Genomic DNA, 18,016 nt, shown 5'->3' with positions numbered 1-18,016 from the left:
ATCAGATATTTTGTTTGACTCATTTCAAGACCTATTATTAACATAGGGCTTATTCTAAGGAAGTGATGAAATTCAACCTAACAGTCACGCCCTCACAAAATCAAGGATTAAGCCTCTGTAAGCATTTTACTTCAATGTGATGGCACTTTAGTTTGTTCATTTAGTGGCATGATTCTGAAGCTTTTAAATTAAGTGTTCTTGAAATATGATAGATTAGTAAATAGCATGTAACAAGTTGTCGTACAGCCATTTGTTAGTCATACAAGCTAGAAAAGAAATCTCCAATTTACTTATTTTTTTCTGCTGCATGAGAAAAGATGGATAAAACTTTGTACCTTTCAGGTATCTTTGCAGTTTCTAAAGTATAAAGGATCATAGCAATTTTAGATAAAGGACATTCATCTGATTACACTGGTGCTAGCTTGACTTCAGAACTGTCTGCTTTATTTGCTGTACATGAATATCTTAATCTTATTTAATACTTTCTGAAATTCTCTCAAAAGTGATCTAATGGTAAGTTTCCACAAGAATTTTTCTAATTTCTTGCTGCAACTTCAGGAGAGGAACTATGGAAAGCCCAGAGAGTTGTCACAAATGTAATTGTCAATGTAAATAGGCAAGGGTGATGAAGTAGTGTAGATTAGTATCAGCAATGGCTGGGTCCCACTGCAGACTCTAATCTCACTGACAGGTCAGTACAGTACTGAGGACATCCATTGTTAAGACAAAGCCGCATCTGCTCTTATTGCTAGATATAAATTACTTTTTAATTGGTACTATTTAAATTAGACCGTGGAAGTTCTCAGTGCTCTGGCAAATATTTATCCAACAACCAATAACTAACATGCAATGTCTGGTTATTACCTCTTCTTTTGGGCGTTTTTTACGTTTATCCAAATTGACTGTTGTACTTCGTGTGTCACAAGACTCACCACTTTAAACATCCTAATTTAGTTCTCAAGCACTCAGGTCCATCCTGTGGTTATGAAAGATGCCTTACAAATGCAAGTTATTTCTTTTCTTAGAACATTTCTTCTTACATTTTAAAGACAAGCACACATGTATACAAATGCTTAAAAACCAAGTTTAGAGAAGGCAATCTGAAATAATCATGATGATAATTTTGCAACAAAATTTTTCGGAGGCCTTTTATGATGATCATTAGCTACCGATAATGGAAATGTTAGGGTTTAACTCCCAGCCATCTCACAGAAATATTCTTTGGAAGACATGGTGATGTAATCGCCATCATTAGAGGTGCAGGCTAATCCTTCGGGTCACGAGTTCAAATCCCCTCATGGAAGCTGCTAAAATTTGGATTGAATGAAGGCACTTAATTGTTGTTGTCACTGGTACGTGGGGTAGAATTGTGCTTGTGATGAATTGAGAAAACTAACTAAAGGGTCAAACTCCAGAAAAGGACAATGCAAGTTTCAAGTGAGGAAGACAGAAGGTGAGATAAACAAGAACTTTTGCATTGGACTTGGGTTTTTAAAGTAAACGAAAGAAAGAACTTGCTTGTAGGTAGCACCAACCATGAGTCTAAGGCAACCTAAAATACAGTGTGAGCAATGACGTACTCCTGTATATGATTGAATTGGAAAACCAGGTGAGCATTGGACAAGAGGGACAGTGTAATGATGTTTTACTGAGTTAATGAGGTGAATTTGGGACAACAACTCAAGGAAATTTGAGAAGACTTGCGGAGAGGAACCCTCCAGGAAACTCAGTGAAAATGTCACAGCCAATTTCTAATAAGATTCAGCCTGTAGCTCTTTCTGGAACGGTCATCTTGTGGTGTGCTCTGTGGTTAAATCTGTTCATTCACATTGAGGGCTTAAATTGTTTTTGCGAACAATGTTGCTAGTAATATATACTCATAACAGGGTGTCAAAGATGACAGAGAAACAACAGGCAAGGGCATTCATTTTCCTGGTACCGCCTCCTTGTGGCAGTTTGAAGGGAAATAAGATACCCACTGGCTACTTCCTACCTGATCACTCAGAATTCTCCTGGGAAAAAGGGACACACAGCAGGGAGGGAGCAGTTCTAAGACGTCTGAAAGCAAGAACTCAGGAGAAGAATGTTGTATGGGTTGGAGGGTGGGCTGGGTAAGGAAGCAAGAGTACACGATCACATCATCATTGGCTTGCTCATCACAACGGATGACAGGAATGGGGGTGAACTGGGAGCTGAGAAGGGCGATCGTCAGGAACTTGCCTTCAGTTCATCATAGTTGGCCCCGTGCTGCTGAGATCCATGTCCTCTAAAGAGGAGAGGAAATGCTGGTGCCTTTGTCACTTGAGTTCAACTCTGTACCCTTTGATCATTGCTACCAGGATGTCTGTGAATGGGTATTTGGTTGATGTACCTGCCATTGAGAATACTGGGTGAATGCTGAGGCAGTGAGAGCTGAAGGTAAGGCTGATATCATTGGCGGGTGTGAGGGCATTATCCTGGATATCAGGAGTGATTTCTGAACGCCAGGGACTGCTGTATGAAGGGAACATGGTGCATTGTGCAGTGTGAGAACCTAGTGAAGCAGTGGGTCATATGCAGATGGTCTGGAGTCAAGGCCCAGCACGGATTGAAAGCTAGGTGCTGGCGTGGACTGGGTTGGAAGGACTGTTGTTCTGAACTTTTTATTTCACTATTTTCTCATTTATTCCCACAATCTGTAATGCTGGGCTTTTTCTTTTTTATTTTTTTTTTCCTAAGAATTTGTACTGAAGAATCTGTACCTAGGTACCTTGTACCTAAGGTGGTGCCAAAAGTGGCAATTTGTAAACTTTTCACTGTACTTATTTGAGTACATGTGACAATAAAGCTAATTTAATCCACTGACATTGACCAATATGATCCAGACTTTGAGAGTTAATACTTGATCCCATTTCCCCTAAAGGTGCTCCTTCAGGGCCTTCTGCTTTCCCTCACCTGCCTAATGGCTTTTCTCCTCTTTCCTACCTCATCCATCACTAATGCCTCCAGTTCTGCATCTATTAGCCTGAACTCTCCTTGCGCAATTATGTACCTTTCCATTGTTTCATAGAATCCCTACAGTGTGGAAACAGGCCATTCAGCCCAACAAGTCCACACTGCCCCCCCGAAAAGCATCCCACCCAGACCCATCCCCCTACATTTCCCATGTCTAACCCACCTAACCTAAACAATCCTGAACACTATGGGCAATTTAGCATGGCCAATCCACCTACCCTGTACATCTTTGGACTGTGGGAAGAAATCAGAGGAAACCCACGCAAACACAGGGAGAACGTGCAAACTCCACGCAGACAGTCGCCCGAGGCTGGAATCGAACCCGGGTCCCTGACACTGAGCCACCTTGCCGCCCATATGTCATCAATGTCATTCAAGGCAACTAACCCTTTGACCTTGGAAGGTTAACCACAAGGAGCCATTTTTTATGAAGCTAACGGTGAAATGGCGCAAATTGGCAATTTATGGCAATTTGCAATTCCCAGATCATCCACTCCCGTCTACACATTATCAGCCTGAATTTCACATCAAAAACAACAGCATGGGCCATTCAGATGTCATTATTTTATAAAATCTGGTCCAATATCTTGTAAATGTTTGAATTCGTAGTAAACAATTTATTTGTTTGAGAAAGCAGGGTGAAAGTTAAGGTATAAAAGCAGGATGGCAAGAGAACAAAGTGGAAAAAGCAACAGAACACGTAAAAAAAAGTGCTTTTACATTTTTTTAATGGTATAGTTATAAAGCTGGTCCTGTTAAAGAGTTTTAAAATCTAGAATTCCTATCCATTCTTTCCACTGTAAGAACTGAAAACATACAAAACCATATAACTAGTTAGCAATAATTTTTACAGAACTGAAAATAGCATAAGGGTTGGAGGAGTATTTCTGTCATAAAATAATACAATGCAATAGTCAACATATCAGCTTTGAAACTGTGCTATTAAAATGTTCTGCAACAAGGCATCTTTGGTGACGCAAGGGTAATTGCAGCTTTTGTTATTTTACACTGGGAAAATATGTGTCATCACTGGCCTATGAGAAACAAATTTAAATGATAGAAGCAAATGTTTATTTGATTGGTAGCACTTGACCTGTAACTTGCACCTTTATCTTTTCACTACAGCTCATGTTTCACGTCAAGCTACTGACGCAGACAAGAGGCAAGTGGAAGAGGAGCTCACTGTAACAAGGTCATCATTGATGCTAAGTGGTATGTGCATCCAGCAAAATGTATTTCCATCTAACGGATTTGAACAAGCTGTTTCATTATTAAAATGAACTGTGTTGATCATTGTAGCAGTAAAGTTCTGTTCACGACATTTCACCACACAGTACAGATCAGCCACAGAGTCAAAATGCCCATCAATGGTGTAGCAACCAGATCATGGCTAGAAATGAATAGGTAGGAAGCACCAAGTAAAGCCACTGCATATGGTAAGGAATTTTCTTGCTACTTACTAATCATAATCATTTGCTTCTGAACTCCACTTCACTGCCCTTCACAAAATGACAGAATTGTCACAGTGCTGGAGGAAGCCATTTTCCCATTATGCCCGCACTGGTTCATCCAAAGGAGCGTCGTGACTTAGTGCCATTGTCCTGCCTTTTCCCCATACCATTGCTGATTGTTTCTATTTAAATAGTCATCCGATGCCTTCTTGAATGCTTCAATTGAACCTAACTCCACCATATGTTCAGGCAGTACATTCCATCCTCTAACTACTTGCTGTGTGATAGCTTTTATTCTCACATCATATTTACTTCTTTGCAAATCACTTTATTCATAGAATTCATAGAATCCCTACAGTGTGGAAACAGGCCCTTCAGCCCAACAAGTCCACACCGAACCTCAGAGCATCCCACCCAGACACATCCCCCTATAACCCACCTACCCTGCACATCCCTGGACACTATGGGCAATTTAGCATGGCCAATCGACCTAACATGCACATCTTTATACTGTGGGAGGAAACCGGAGCACCCGGAGGAAACCCATGCAGACACGGGGAGAACATGCAAACTCCACACAGACAGTCACCCGAGGGTGGAATTGAACCCAGGTCCCTGGTGCTGTGAGGCAGCAGTGCTGATCACTGAGCCACTGTGCCACCCCAAACAGGAATTGAGGGCTCGTCAAGGATTTGTACCCAGGATCTCTTGCATAGCCACCTTGTACAATCCCCAAAGCGAGAACCATACCCCTAGACCAGTGAGCCATTGACTTTAAAACTGTGCCTTTTCATTTTTGGCCCTTTAATGAGCAGGAAAAGTTTCTCCCTGTCTGCTTTGTTCAGACCGCTAGTGATTTTGAAAATTTCTATCTGATCTCCTCATGACTTCCTGTCAAAGGAAAACAATTGCAACTTCTCCAATCGATCTTCATAACTGAAGTTTCTCATTCCTGGAACCATTCTTGTAAACTGAATACTCTGTCCAACTTGGCTTCTTGTCCTTGCTTGTTGTCACACACTGCTCATCAGAGGATTCAATACACAAGTCGTCTGATTCTACTGAAAGGGAGCCAGAAGGTTTCAAAGGCGATACACAGATGTGCTGAGTAAATGGTTGGAAGGGAGGGTGAGTGGGCACTAAGGTTCTCTAATACTACATTACTGGTCGTAAAACTGAGTAGAACATCTTTTACCTCCAAATGAGCATAAAACCCTTCAAGTGGCTGCTGAGGAGATCAAGCTAGGAACCTTGCAACATGACTATGGCTGCAATTCCAGAAGAGCGTCAATGATTTAACTAGAGTTGTTAAGCTAAGAAGACAAGTCAAGCATTAGTTCTGCTGCAGAGGTCTTGAATGCTCTCTTCGATATCCCAGGCTACTGAAGGAGGATGATAGACATAATGGGGATTGTTGGGTACTGCAAGTAAGTTTGCACATAATGTCATGTGGTACGGAGGAGACCAATGTGGGAACTCCGCAATCATCAACCTCCCAAGTCATAGCCACCGGAGAGAAAGTTCATAAGAATACTGCAATGGATAGATGATCACACACGACAGATGTTAAGGGTTTTTCACAAAGGTGATTTGTCAATTTATTTCTCAATTCAAAATTTTGTTTTATAAATTTAGTTTATGTTCTGAATTTTGTGTTGGTACTTGCCTTTGTAGTGATGTGAGTAGCCCCTGAGATTTGACTGAAGAAAGGGAATCATTTAGATAATGTGAAGTGAGTGGTAAGGATTATAGGACAGTTAGGGAAGGAAAATTGTTGGCTGATTTAGTTGAAATGTGGCTCCATGAGTTGCTCTCTGGGAGGTTAGTTGGTTAGATGTTCTGGTGGCCTCTGTCTCCTCTTGCACTAGGTGTTGCCAAGATGGTTAAAAGTCTCATCCCTCAGTGGTGAAGTTGGGCATTGTGCAATAGAGACTTGACACCTGAGGCAGTGTAAGTGCTGGTTGAAAATGCCAACTGTTTGCACAACGATCTTCAGAGTGACTGTGTGGATCCCATTGTAGAGCAGTTCTGTTGCTAGATGTAGTTTCCTGCTTGCACTCATGAGATGTGCTTGAAAGCAAAAGCCTTTATCATGAATTGCAAGGCTTTACTTGGTGGTCTGGCTGGGATAAAAAATTAAATGGAGATCAATGCTGAATGGCACAGTAGTGATTGGTACCCAGATAGCAAGGATGAACCTACATGATGCCCAAATCATATCCTGAAACAACAGGAAGCTGGTGGTAGAATAATGCAGAACTGCTGAGTTTCGCAGGGGCAGACAATGCTGTCCATGGTACATTGTGAAGCTTGGGGTGCGCCTGCAGCAAGTGGAACGACTCGTTTGCAGCGTTCTGTATGAAACAAAAACACTTCATGCACAGCTTCCCAAATGATACTGAACCAGGGCAAGTACCCTCTAAGCGTTTACTCTTCCTTTGCATTCCTGTGAACTCTGCTTTCTTCACGCTCCACTGATATTTGTGGCATCTTTCTTGATGGTCCCCTTCTTTCTCTCGGCCCAAAAAACAGCTTTATGAGAAAACTCATTCCTGAAGCCATGTGGGGCAAAGAGCAACAGCGCAGGAGCATAAAAAACTTCTCTCGGCGTAGCCAAGCAAACTTTGCAGGGATATCACAAAAAAAATCTGGAGATCAAACAGTGACCTCAAATCAAAAAAAAAGCAGCTAACCTGTAAATACGACTTAATTTATGCGCTCTGGTGAGGGTTCTAAGTGCTGGTTAAAACACAGTGCCTGGAGTGATGTCAACAGGTGGACACTAAGAAAGTGGAAAACAAGAGCCTGAAGATCCATAAAATAAGTAAATTACAAAAAGCGTCTCCTCTACCAAAGTGGCAGGTGACACAGCTCTAAGTGTGGATGTACTTTTTTTTGCCATGTTGAGGAACATAAGATGTTGCTCACTCCTGCAAAAAGAAACTTTACAACTTTCTGGGCCAATATTCTGTTTTAGAAGAGGGAATGCTAGTGTCACAGTGTGATTTCTCCAGTATTGACTGTTAGACAAAAACATCAAAGTCAGACTGAAATAGGAAACATCATATTGCAAGCAAATAATTTAAAATACATTGGCAATAAATAAATGTATTTGAGTATTTATTTTTATTAAGTTACAAGGCCATTTGCAGAACCATTGCAGCAATCTATAATGCCATTAACAGTCATCTTGTCTCATTGATTTAATACATTTATAAGCAGAGTGATAGTTAGCAATTTGCTATCTTACATTTGCAGTGGACATAGAATAATGGTTATATGGAAATGATTACAAGATTGTAATCTCATTGTGAAGTTCAAATCATGTCATAAACCACTAGAGAAATTTATATCTGTTAACTTGAACCTCCTCGGGGAGATTACAACTCAGAAATCGCTCCAAATTTCTTTTTTAAAAAATGTAGCTGTTTCCGTGTGGGTCTCACAGATAGCCTGAGGTCTGGAATACAGGTTGTGATATTAGCTGCTAATCTATCTTATCCCGTTAAAGTTCTGCTCAAGTCTCCTAGTGAGGAAATGATCGCAGTAAACAGATCTAGATAATCTGATCCGCTGGCAAACTCTGGGGGTGGTTTAGGGGTCACTGAAACTGCTTGAAAGATTCAGGCAAGAGATCAGAAGAACTCCACATTAAAAGATTGACACAAACTGTGGCAGTTGATGGTGCAACAGCTGAAATGTGATGGATATGTACTAGATTATGAAATTTATTCCATTTTATATCAGTTAGTTTCACTGATAAAGTAGTGAGCATTGCAGCAGTTGACAATCTGTACGTTCCATCTTGTTGATCTGTTATTCCCCCAACATGGGTTGATTAACAGTACCTTTGTTTCACCAATAACCAAGCTTATCTCCTCCTGACTACTCAATCCACAATTGTCTCGTTACCCAGGTGCTCCCTGACCCCAGTTGCACCCAATATCAATTTGTATTTGACCTTCCACCCTCTATACCAACACCTGGCTTGTCTTTGTCATGAGGCCCACCTCAGTCCAGAGTCTGCTCAAAACCAAACAGCTAACTTGGGTAAATGTTTTTCCATGGCTAGTAGTTGATTGACATTGCCAACAGCTCCCTTGATAATTTTCAGCTCTCCCATTTCAAATCTGCTGACATTTCAAACACTAAATGCTGGCATAATTTCCAACTTGAGGATCTTGAGGACTTTCCACTCTGAGGACATTTACCATATTCTAATATAAATTTGATAGTACCACACCTAAAGTAATACAAGAGGGGACCTGACCATTCAGTGAGGGAGACAGCATACAGGAGCAACATCAAGATTGTTAACGCTCAGATTGCTGCTGTTGCCACTCAAACGGCACCTCAGTTGACTCCACCTGCACCTCCATCCCATGCTGTATTGACTTTTCTTAGTGTCTGAGCTTGTTGTTAGTCATTCCTCCTCGCACTAATGAGCAGCCTCTGTGGAAATGACCAGCTCTCCCAACCCTACATGTCATGAACATATGCGACTGTGGATCAAATCCTGCCTCATCAGACACATGCAGAATATATTCAATAAAAACTGAAAGAACTCTGGATGCTGTAAATCAGGAACAAAAACAGAGGTTGCTGGAAAAGCTCAGCAGGTCTGGCAGCATCTGTAAAGAAAAAAAATTGTGTGTGTGTGTGTGTGTGTGTGTGTGATTTGAGCAGAATATGCTCGACCTGAATCCATATTGGTCATGATCTAATTTATGGGCTTTGTCTCAACCTAGCTTTCTCCTTAGGCCTATCACATTGGGTCTGGTTTCTGCTCTATTCAGAGTATTGAAGATGTCCCAAAGGTTCCAGGTAAAGGCATTATACCTCAACCTGCCACAAGGCGGCTGCCTCTACTGAACTAGCAGCTTTCACATTCTACTGGGGGTCACATTGGCAGCTGTTGAATCATCTCCAGTTCATAGATAATCATAGAATCCCTACAGTGTGGAAACAGGCCCTTTGGCCCAACAAGTCCACACCGACCCTTGGAGCATCCCTCCCAGACCCATCCTGACCCATTGAGCCCTTAATTATTTAAATTAGCTCCAGCGCTCCGAGGCTGGAGTGGTTGATCCATATTCCTGCCTATTTCTGGAACATGCCCTGACAGTGGGAATGCTTCGGGGAACCAGCCTGCTCATGATCCCCACTATTTTCCCCGAGCCCACTACCACAGGACATGGATGTATTCAGCCCACTTTCTTTGTAACTGTGACACCGATATTTTTCAGCCTGTCTGCTGTGCAACATCAATCAACTGATGGAACAGAGGCTTCTCCTAACATATCGTGAGCAAGACTAATACCAACCTGTTTGCCTTTCAACACCTCTCTTGCAGCCTCTTTTAACTTGAAGTCCAGTTTACACTCTCCTCTTTTTGTGACATGACTTGTGTAACTGGTGCAAAAACCTCAGCAGTCCTGAACTTAAACAGAAGACCTACCTCCCTAAATCTCTACTGACATTCATATTCTTAGAATATATTTCTTCAGCCATACCTTGAATCATCTCTTGTTGATAGATACCATGTTATTGCTGTTGCCTAAAGACTGAGGACAGAATCTTCCCAGCCCCTGGACGACATGGGCCGTGGTGAGAAACTTGGAGAAATCAGGTGTGGTGTCCAATGAGAAGCTTCTCCATGCCAAGCAGAAAAAGTACCATTTTTCAACCAGGCATTGAACAGCAAGATGAAATTCTCGCTAGTCAACATCGCGATGCCTATTTTGGAGGCATTAGCATGCAGTAACATCTCATTATTACTTAATGTCACCTCATTACTATGCTATTTCCCATTCCCCCACCCTCTGGATAGAAGCTAGATGGTGACAGTTACTAACATGAGAGTTATTTGGAGACTGCAGCTCACTACTTGCTCATCTAGACCTCCATCTTGGACACCTGACATTAACATTTCAGGGCATGCTCCTTGGGCAGCAACTATGTACACCCACTGTCCACAGACCTTGGCATCTGACATCTACCAGCTCATTGCAACGTCATGGCACATCTCTGATACCCTTACAGTAAGTTTCTGTATTGCCATGCTACACTTTGGACCCCATCAGTGCCTTTCATCACAATGCTCTTGCTAGGGCACTTTGGGTGCAGGATGGGCACCTGTCTCATGGATTGGACCAGGCAGCATCTCGGGACTGTGCGCTGACTCACTTTGGACCTCTTTCGATGCTCATACCATCCCTGCCATGACTTGTCTCATCTTTCCGCCCTTCAACCCCTCAGCCACACTTTAAAGGCTCACAGTACTTCAGTCTTGGTGTGCTGTTTAGCTTAGACACAGCAGTGATCATCAGTCAAGGAGACGGACATTACTGTAGGGTGCTGTGTTGAGTCAATATCACATCTACACCATATGTCTACGTATACACCTCAAACACACTGCATGTGCATCGACTAAATGGCCATATCACAAACAAAAACAGAAGTTGCTGAAAAAGCTCAGCAGGTCTGACAGCATCTGTGAAGAGACATCTCAAAGTTGAAGGGGGTTCCTCAAAAAGGTTATTATCAGTCAGGGTGTCCTGGTACCAGATAATCGAAGGGCATTGTGTCATCTCAAAGCAGGGGCTTAGGCATGTTCAGTCCTCCATTTGGAGCTATGAGGGTCATGGGCTGCATGTCACTACAGGTCAGGGACTGGACCACAGTCAGTCCAGGTGATTGAAAGTCAAGAGGGTTTATCGGGGGACACAGCAATGATGGGGAAATGGGGAATTTCAATGCTGTGGTTAGAGGCAATAACTTGGGATGCACAGGGACAATGATGATGAAGGAGGACTTTTGAAATATAATGGATGAAGACACTAGTACATTGGATAAATACTGTGGGATGGGGTGTCATTGGTAGACAGCACCACTGGGGGCAAGGAGTGGGGCAGGGGAAGAGTTGCAGCATGATGGTGAGAAGGATTAAGCTGTAGGGTTGAGGCTCAGGGGGTAGGATTGAGAGCTGCAGTCATAATTCCATGTGTGAACATGTGGGGATCAGTGGTGATGGGTGTCCAAGGATTGCCAGGAAGAAAGGGACATAGCAGTTCGGGGGTCCCTGGTGACCAGGCTGAGCTCTGACTAAAGGTGCCAAGTGTAGCTTTCCAATCCACTCTAGCCCTAAATGCAAACTGTAAATGGAAAACATCTGAGACTACACCCAGAGTGGATGGAATCAGTGTCTCTTTACCATCCCAATATGCAGGCTCCATTTGAGAGTGACTGGTGGCCCTTCAAGGAGCAATCGCATGAATCAGACACTTTCACAGCACATTGGAGTTATCTGTAATCACAGCATGGTGCATGGGAAATGTAGGTATTGTCCAGCTAGGTGGGGGCAAATACTAGTCACAGGGACTCTCAGCCATGTAACTGGTCATTGCAAGTTGAAGATAGACATCTTTGTGAAACGGAAATAATCCAGGCAACCTTCAAAGTGGCAGCTGGGGGTCACAAAGTGTAAAAATTAGAATCTCAGAAGCTGCACACAGGAATGGAACTGATTGCCCCTCACCCAGACTGTAAGAATTCTGCAACCTGCTCTTATATGAAATGCTACCTTTCTTGGGTAATGTGGGGCTGGGAGCACAAGGACTCAGTATTTACCGTCTCCAACTGTCTCTTTGTGGCATGACTGGTACTGCATTCATTGGAATAAGATGTAATGTCAAAGTTCCATGTGAAGTGATTCCATGGCCCTCCTTGTTGGAGTGCTCCATTTCCCATTGGATGGAGGAGTATCTTAAATCATCAATGGTGAGCTTTGTGACTGTTGACTGCTCCCATGACTAAGGAACTTGTCTCTTTCTTATATTCCCCACACAGGGTCGTTGCGAGTGTGAATGCTGCATTGAGCAGGGGTTATTGTTGCTGTTGTTGTGGTGAAGTGAAGGTGTAGAGAAATGGAGGTGGAGGCCCTGGGCCAGCAGCAACCTCCATTGGCTGCTGAACACATGATGAGGTTGGAGCTAATGTCCCTCAGGGGATGAAGGAGTTCCACAGACGATCGAGCTCAATACCATTTCCTCCAGATGGGCGATGTACAGTGTCACTACAAGGTGAGGATATCCGGGGACACTGTCACAGAACTATGTCAACAGCTGGAGCGAAATGAGTGACTTGAAGGAGTGAGTGGCCATCCCATCCTCATAACTGTCATGCTGATAGCTGCATCGAACCTTTATGTAACTGCCTGCTTGGTCGGAGACACTGTGTGACATCTGTCAATCCCTAATTCCCAAATGTATCAAGACTGTTACTGATGCCATTGGTGACAGACCACAGTACTTCATGGCAGGGTCAGTACTGCAGCCCGGGCAGTGGCCTTTGCAATGTAGTTGGCATCACCCAGATACTGGGCACGATAGACTGTACATACATCATGTTGAGAGCATGATTTCATAACACTGGTGAGTTCAACATGATTCCTTTCCATCAATGTGTAAGTGATCTATGATCATTGGTACCACATCTGAGAAGACTGGACCAGGTATTGTGGGAATGCCACGATGCCTATATCCTTGAGAACTTTCATGTTCCTGCTGCCTTTGAGGGACCAGATGCCATACAGGGATGGTTATTGGAGGGCAAAGGCTACCCTCAGTGATTATGAACCCTGACTGAGGCTGATTGTATCATGCAGCCCATTCATTAACCGGAGCCATCAGGGAGCAGACAATAAGGTCCTGAGGGTGAATTTCCGATGCTTGGATTATTGAAGTTGGGAGGGAGGGGTCCTTACATTGTAATCCTAGCATGCTGTACTCTGCTCACCTGGAACAGGCTAAGAGGGGATGTGATGGAGGTTCATGAGCTGGGAGAGCAGCAACAGTCTTCCTAGGAAGAAAATGAGGAGATTGAGCAGGTAGAACATTACCTTCTGCCTGATACAGCTCCAGTGTCAGGTACTACAAACCATGCTGTGCTTGATTGACTCTCAGTTCCAGTACCACGCCTGGGTGCAATGATCATTCATCGACCTTAAAATTGTTGATGCTGAAAAGGCAAGCAGTCTGTTCCTGTTCTGAGAGGCAAATGCAGCTTGTTTACTTTTTGTTCATTTAGAGTCATACAGTCATAGAGATGTACAGCATGGAAACAAACCCTTTGGTCCAACACATCTGTGCTGACCAGTTATCCTAAATTAATCTAGTCCCACTTGTTAGCATTTGGCCCATATCCCTCTAAATCCTTCCTATTCACATACCCATCCAGATGCCTTTTAGATGTTGTAATTGTACCAGCCTCCACCACTTCCTCTGGTAACGCATTCCATACACATACCACCCTCGTTGTAAAAAAAGTTGCCCATTAGATCCCTTTTAAATCTTTCCCCTCTCACCTTAAACCTATGCCCTCTAGTTTTACCCCCCCTACCCAAGGGTAAAGACCTTGACTATTCACCCTATCCATTCCCCTCATGATTTTATAAACATCTATAAGGTCACCTCTCAGCCTCTGACGCTCCAGCGAAAATATCCCAAGACTATTCTGCTTCTCCCTATAGCTCAAACACTCCAACCCTGGCAACATCCTTGTAAATTTTTTCTGATACCTTTCAAGTTTAATGTCATCTTCCTTTCTGCTATTCATGAATGAAAGTGACTGATTTAGCGCATTTGAAGGTTTTCCAATATGTGATGGTCCCACCTTGAACAGTGATAAGAGGCTGGGCCACACTTGGCATCGGGGAAAGATTGGCAATGACTGAGACAGGCTTGTAGAATCGGATGTGGCAAAGGACAATTCAGCTGCGTGGCTTGGTACTCGAACAGTGATAGATGTAAGAATGTGTAGCTGTTTGTACAAGGAAGTGTCAACCATGCCAACCATGTGCCCTGAGCGGCTTTGGTTGCTGGTTGCTGTTCCATTATTGTGAAGGGCACCTCCAGATTGTCAGCAATTATTTGGGTGGATAGCTAGTGTTCGAAGATAGAGCCAGTACCAGGGATCCCAGGATATCTCAGCGTTGGCAGGAACTTCCACCCACAGCGAATAGGAGACAGGACAAGTGGGGTGCCATTGGGCTGTGGTGCACGGTTACTGAGGTGAGATTGGAATTATTGCACATGAAGACGCCCCCAGGTTTGATGGAGAGAAACCCTCCATGAAATGCGACAAAAATGACACAACATTCGGTGAGATTTGGCCTTGAGACTTTGGTCTTTTCCTTTGGTTGGTGGTGGACTAACCACCTGCCTTACACACCAGACCACTTCAAATTCCATTGAGATGAAGTTTGCCACCATCACTAAATTTAAAATCTGGCCTATAATCACTGAAAGTTTAATCAGCAATTGTGAAATAATATGGTCAAGGTTCATTGTACAAAATTACAGACCAGAGAGAACCATAAACACACAATTCCAGGCCAGTAAGCTCCAATTGCAGATGGTCTGATGCTCCGAGGAATACTTGGAGAGAAGGTACAGCTGCCAAAAAAAATTGTCAAGAATCATATTGTACCTTGTATGCACTATTTTATCATTTAACAATTTTATCCAGATTCTCAGCTTTGGAAATAACTCACATGCAATGTCAAAACAAAACTACTGATACCTATCATTAGAGTTCACCAAGATGACAGTCAAGCACTTACATGCAACTTACCACTTGAAATTGAAGCCTTCGAGTCAAAGCTAGAGGGCACCTCGGACTTGGAGGTTTAAGTGGGAGGATATAAACCACAATTAAATTGTCTCCAAATCTCAAACAGCATTTTTGCTGTTTAAATAGAATCAGCAGCTATCTCTTTCTCCCACTGAGTCGGAACACCAACAATACTCAAAGTAAATGAAAATTATTGGCATGTAAGTGAAATATTCCAAACATGCAAGCAGAAAACGATGGAAAGTCACGTTAGGTCTGACAGCAACAGTGGAGAGAGAAACTGAATTCATGTTTCAGGGCAATAAAATTGTCAATGCAATTGTCTAGTGGTGAGACTGCATGCGCAGTAGTGTCTTACCTGAAGAAGTTTATGCTTGTCATAGAGGGAATGCAACACACGTTCATCAAACAGACTCTTGGGATGGCAGTTTGTCCAATGAGATGACATTGAGGAAAATGGGCTTTTATTCACTAGAGTTTAGAAGAATGGGAGGTGATCTCATTGAAACACAAAATTCTTAGTTTAGTTTGGGATTATGTTCAGCATGGACTGGTTGGACTGAAGATCTGTTTCTGTGCTGTATGACACTAGATTTGATTTGATTTACAGGGTATTGTAGTCACATGTACCTAAGTACAGTGAAAAGCTGTGAGCAGTACAAGCAGATCACAGCAAACAAGAACATACAGAACGAGACATACAAGGTTACAACTGCACAGGAGGTGCGCAAAGCAGGATCAACATTATTTGAAGTTAGGGAGGTCCATTCAGCAATCTAATAGCGGGGAAGAAGCTGTTCTTGAACCTGTTGGTGCGTGTGTTGAAGTTTCTGTTTCTTCTGCCTGACGGAGGAGGTTGGACGAGAGCGTTAAATGGAGTCCATGAATGGGAGGTTGGCTTCCATGATGGCCTGGGCTGCACATACAACTTTCTGTGGTCTCTTACACTCGTGGGCAGAGCAGTTGCTGTACCAGGCCATTGTGCACCCGGATAGAACACTTTCTCTGGTGCATCTGTAAAAGTTGGCTAGGTTCCTTATGGATATGCTAAATTTCCTAAGCTGTCTGAGGAAGAAGAGGTGTTGTGTGCCTTATTGACCATCACATTTATGCGGGAAGTCCAGGACAGATTTTCGGCGATCATCACACCTAGGAGCTTGATGCTCTTGACCCTCTTCACCTCAGTGCCATTGATGTAGGTAGGGGCTTGTTCTCCTCCTTTATTCCTGAAGCCAATGACCAGTTCTTTTGTTTTGCTGACATTGAGAGAGAAGTTGTTATCATTGCACCATGACACCAAGCCCTCTATCTCCTTCCTGGATTCTGACTCATCATTGTTTGATATCAGGCTTACCATGCTGGTGTCATCAGCAGACTTGTAGATGGCATTCATATGGAATTTGTCTACACAATTGTTGGTGCACAGGGAGTACAGTAGGGGCCTGAGAATGCATCCTTGTGGGACGCCAGCGCTGAGGATTATTGTGGAGGAGGTGCAGTTGTCTCCATGACTCTATGGCTCACCAGGATAGAAACAGGAAGAAAGCAGCACTTGGGTAAGGTCAGGAGTGAGTGGGTATTGCACGATAGAGGAAAGCCTAAAACAAGTCTCAAAACACGAGGTAGGTCTTTTACAGATGTCAAAGTTATTAAAAAAAGCAATGACTGTGATGATTGCTTCAAAAACTAAGAGTAAAGAAGAAATAACAACAGCAACCAGAGCATGTCATTTGGTGTTTCCACAGTACAAAGACAAGTGGAATTTTTGTCCAAAGATGTCGTTCAACAACTGCAGCAGTACGAGAGGACTGTGAAAGCTTCTCACTGCAGTTTGATGAATCCACTAACGTGCCCAGATCATTGTTCTTGCACACATGGTTTTTCAGGACATAACAACTAAACAGGACCTGGTCACCTTTTTGCCCCTTAAAGAGGGTGCAAAGGGTGAAGGTACCTACAACAAATTCAAAAGGTACATGCCTGAGATAAACATTCCAATGAGGAGATTCATTCCCATCAAAACTGATGGTCCGCCAGCTATGCTTGATGTACATAAGGTCTTTGTTGCATTTTGCGGAAATGATCCTATTTTCCCCTGTTTTGCCAATTACCACTGTATAATCCACCAGCAAGCAGTAGCGAGTAAGGTTATGGACTTTTCTTATGCAATGAAAGTTATTGTTAAGATTGTAAACTTGGTTTGATCAAGAACCTTTCAGCACTGCTTGTTTAAATCCCTACTTAGCAACTCATTGAACCAATCCTCCATGATGATGTGAGGTGGTTAAGTAGAGAGAAGATCCTGCAAAGATTTGTAAAAGCCTGAAACATCAGTTTTCCTGAATTGAGGAATGAAGTGTGCACTGAGCTGTCAGACAATGGAAGTTTGCTCGGCTTCAGATTCCTAACAGACAGAATTTCAAAACTGAATGAAGTGAACTGCAAAATACAAGGAAAGGACAGAGACACAGCTCATAGGATCTGTGCTGTGAATGCATTCAATTTGACACTGGGTCTGTGATCCTCCACAATTACAAAAACACTACAATGCTATCCAGGTCTGGAGAAAATGCTAGGAAGAAAAGTCAAAGACAAGGAAAAACAGTTCCACCCAAAAAAGCTCTGTCTACACCTGAGGAAGTTCGGAGAAGAAATCAATTCGTGATTTCAGGAATTTGAGGCTTGGAGGTGGGAACGCCAATTAATTGGGTGAGGTGGTGGTGTACCCAAACTCTAGCACCTCTCCAGCTCCATTGGAATTCAATTCGGGGGTGGGGGGACAGAGAGGTCCACTGTTGATCTAACATAAGAGATAACAAGGTGTAGAGCTGGATGAACACAGCAGGCCAAGCAGCATCAAAGGAGCAGGAAGGCTGACGTTTCGGGCCTAGACCCTTCCTTAGATGAAGGGTTTAGGCCCGAAACGTCAGCCTTCCTGC

General features: G+C 43.1%; 1 protein-coding gene across 1 annotated transcript in view; it reads left to right on the top strand.

Moving 5' to 3' along the window:
* Nucleotides 1–18,016, top strand: part of gfral (GDNF family receptor alpha like) — a 101,058-nt gene that overhangs the window by 69,537 nt on the left and 13,505 nt on the right. Inside the window, exon 8 of the mRNA XM_048597287.1 lies at nt 4,120–4,206. Coding sequence (XP_048453244.1) covers nt 4,120–4,206 — 87 coding nt within the window. The remainder of the gene's footprint in view (nt 1–4,119; nt 4,207–18,016) is intronic.

This window comes from Rhincodon typus, chromosome 5 (assembly GCF_021869965.1).
Source record: "Rhincodon typus isolate 14 chromosome 5, sRhiTyp1.1, whole genome shotgun sequence".
Lineage (NCBI taxonomy): Eukaryota > Metazoa > Chordata > Chondrichthyes > Orectolobiformes > Rhincodontidae > Rhincodon > Rhincodon typus.
The sequence above is the reverse complement of the archived record's forward strand: the minus strand, read 5'-3'. Positions and strand labels throughout refer to the sequence as shown.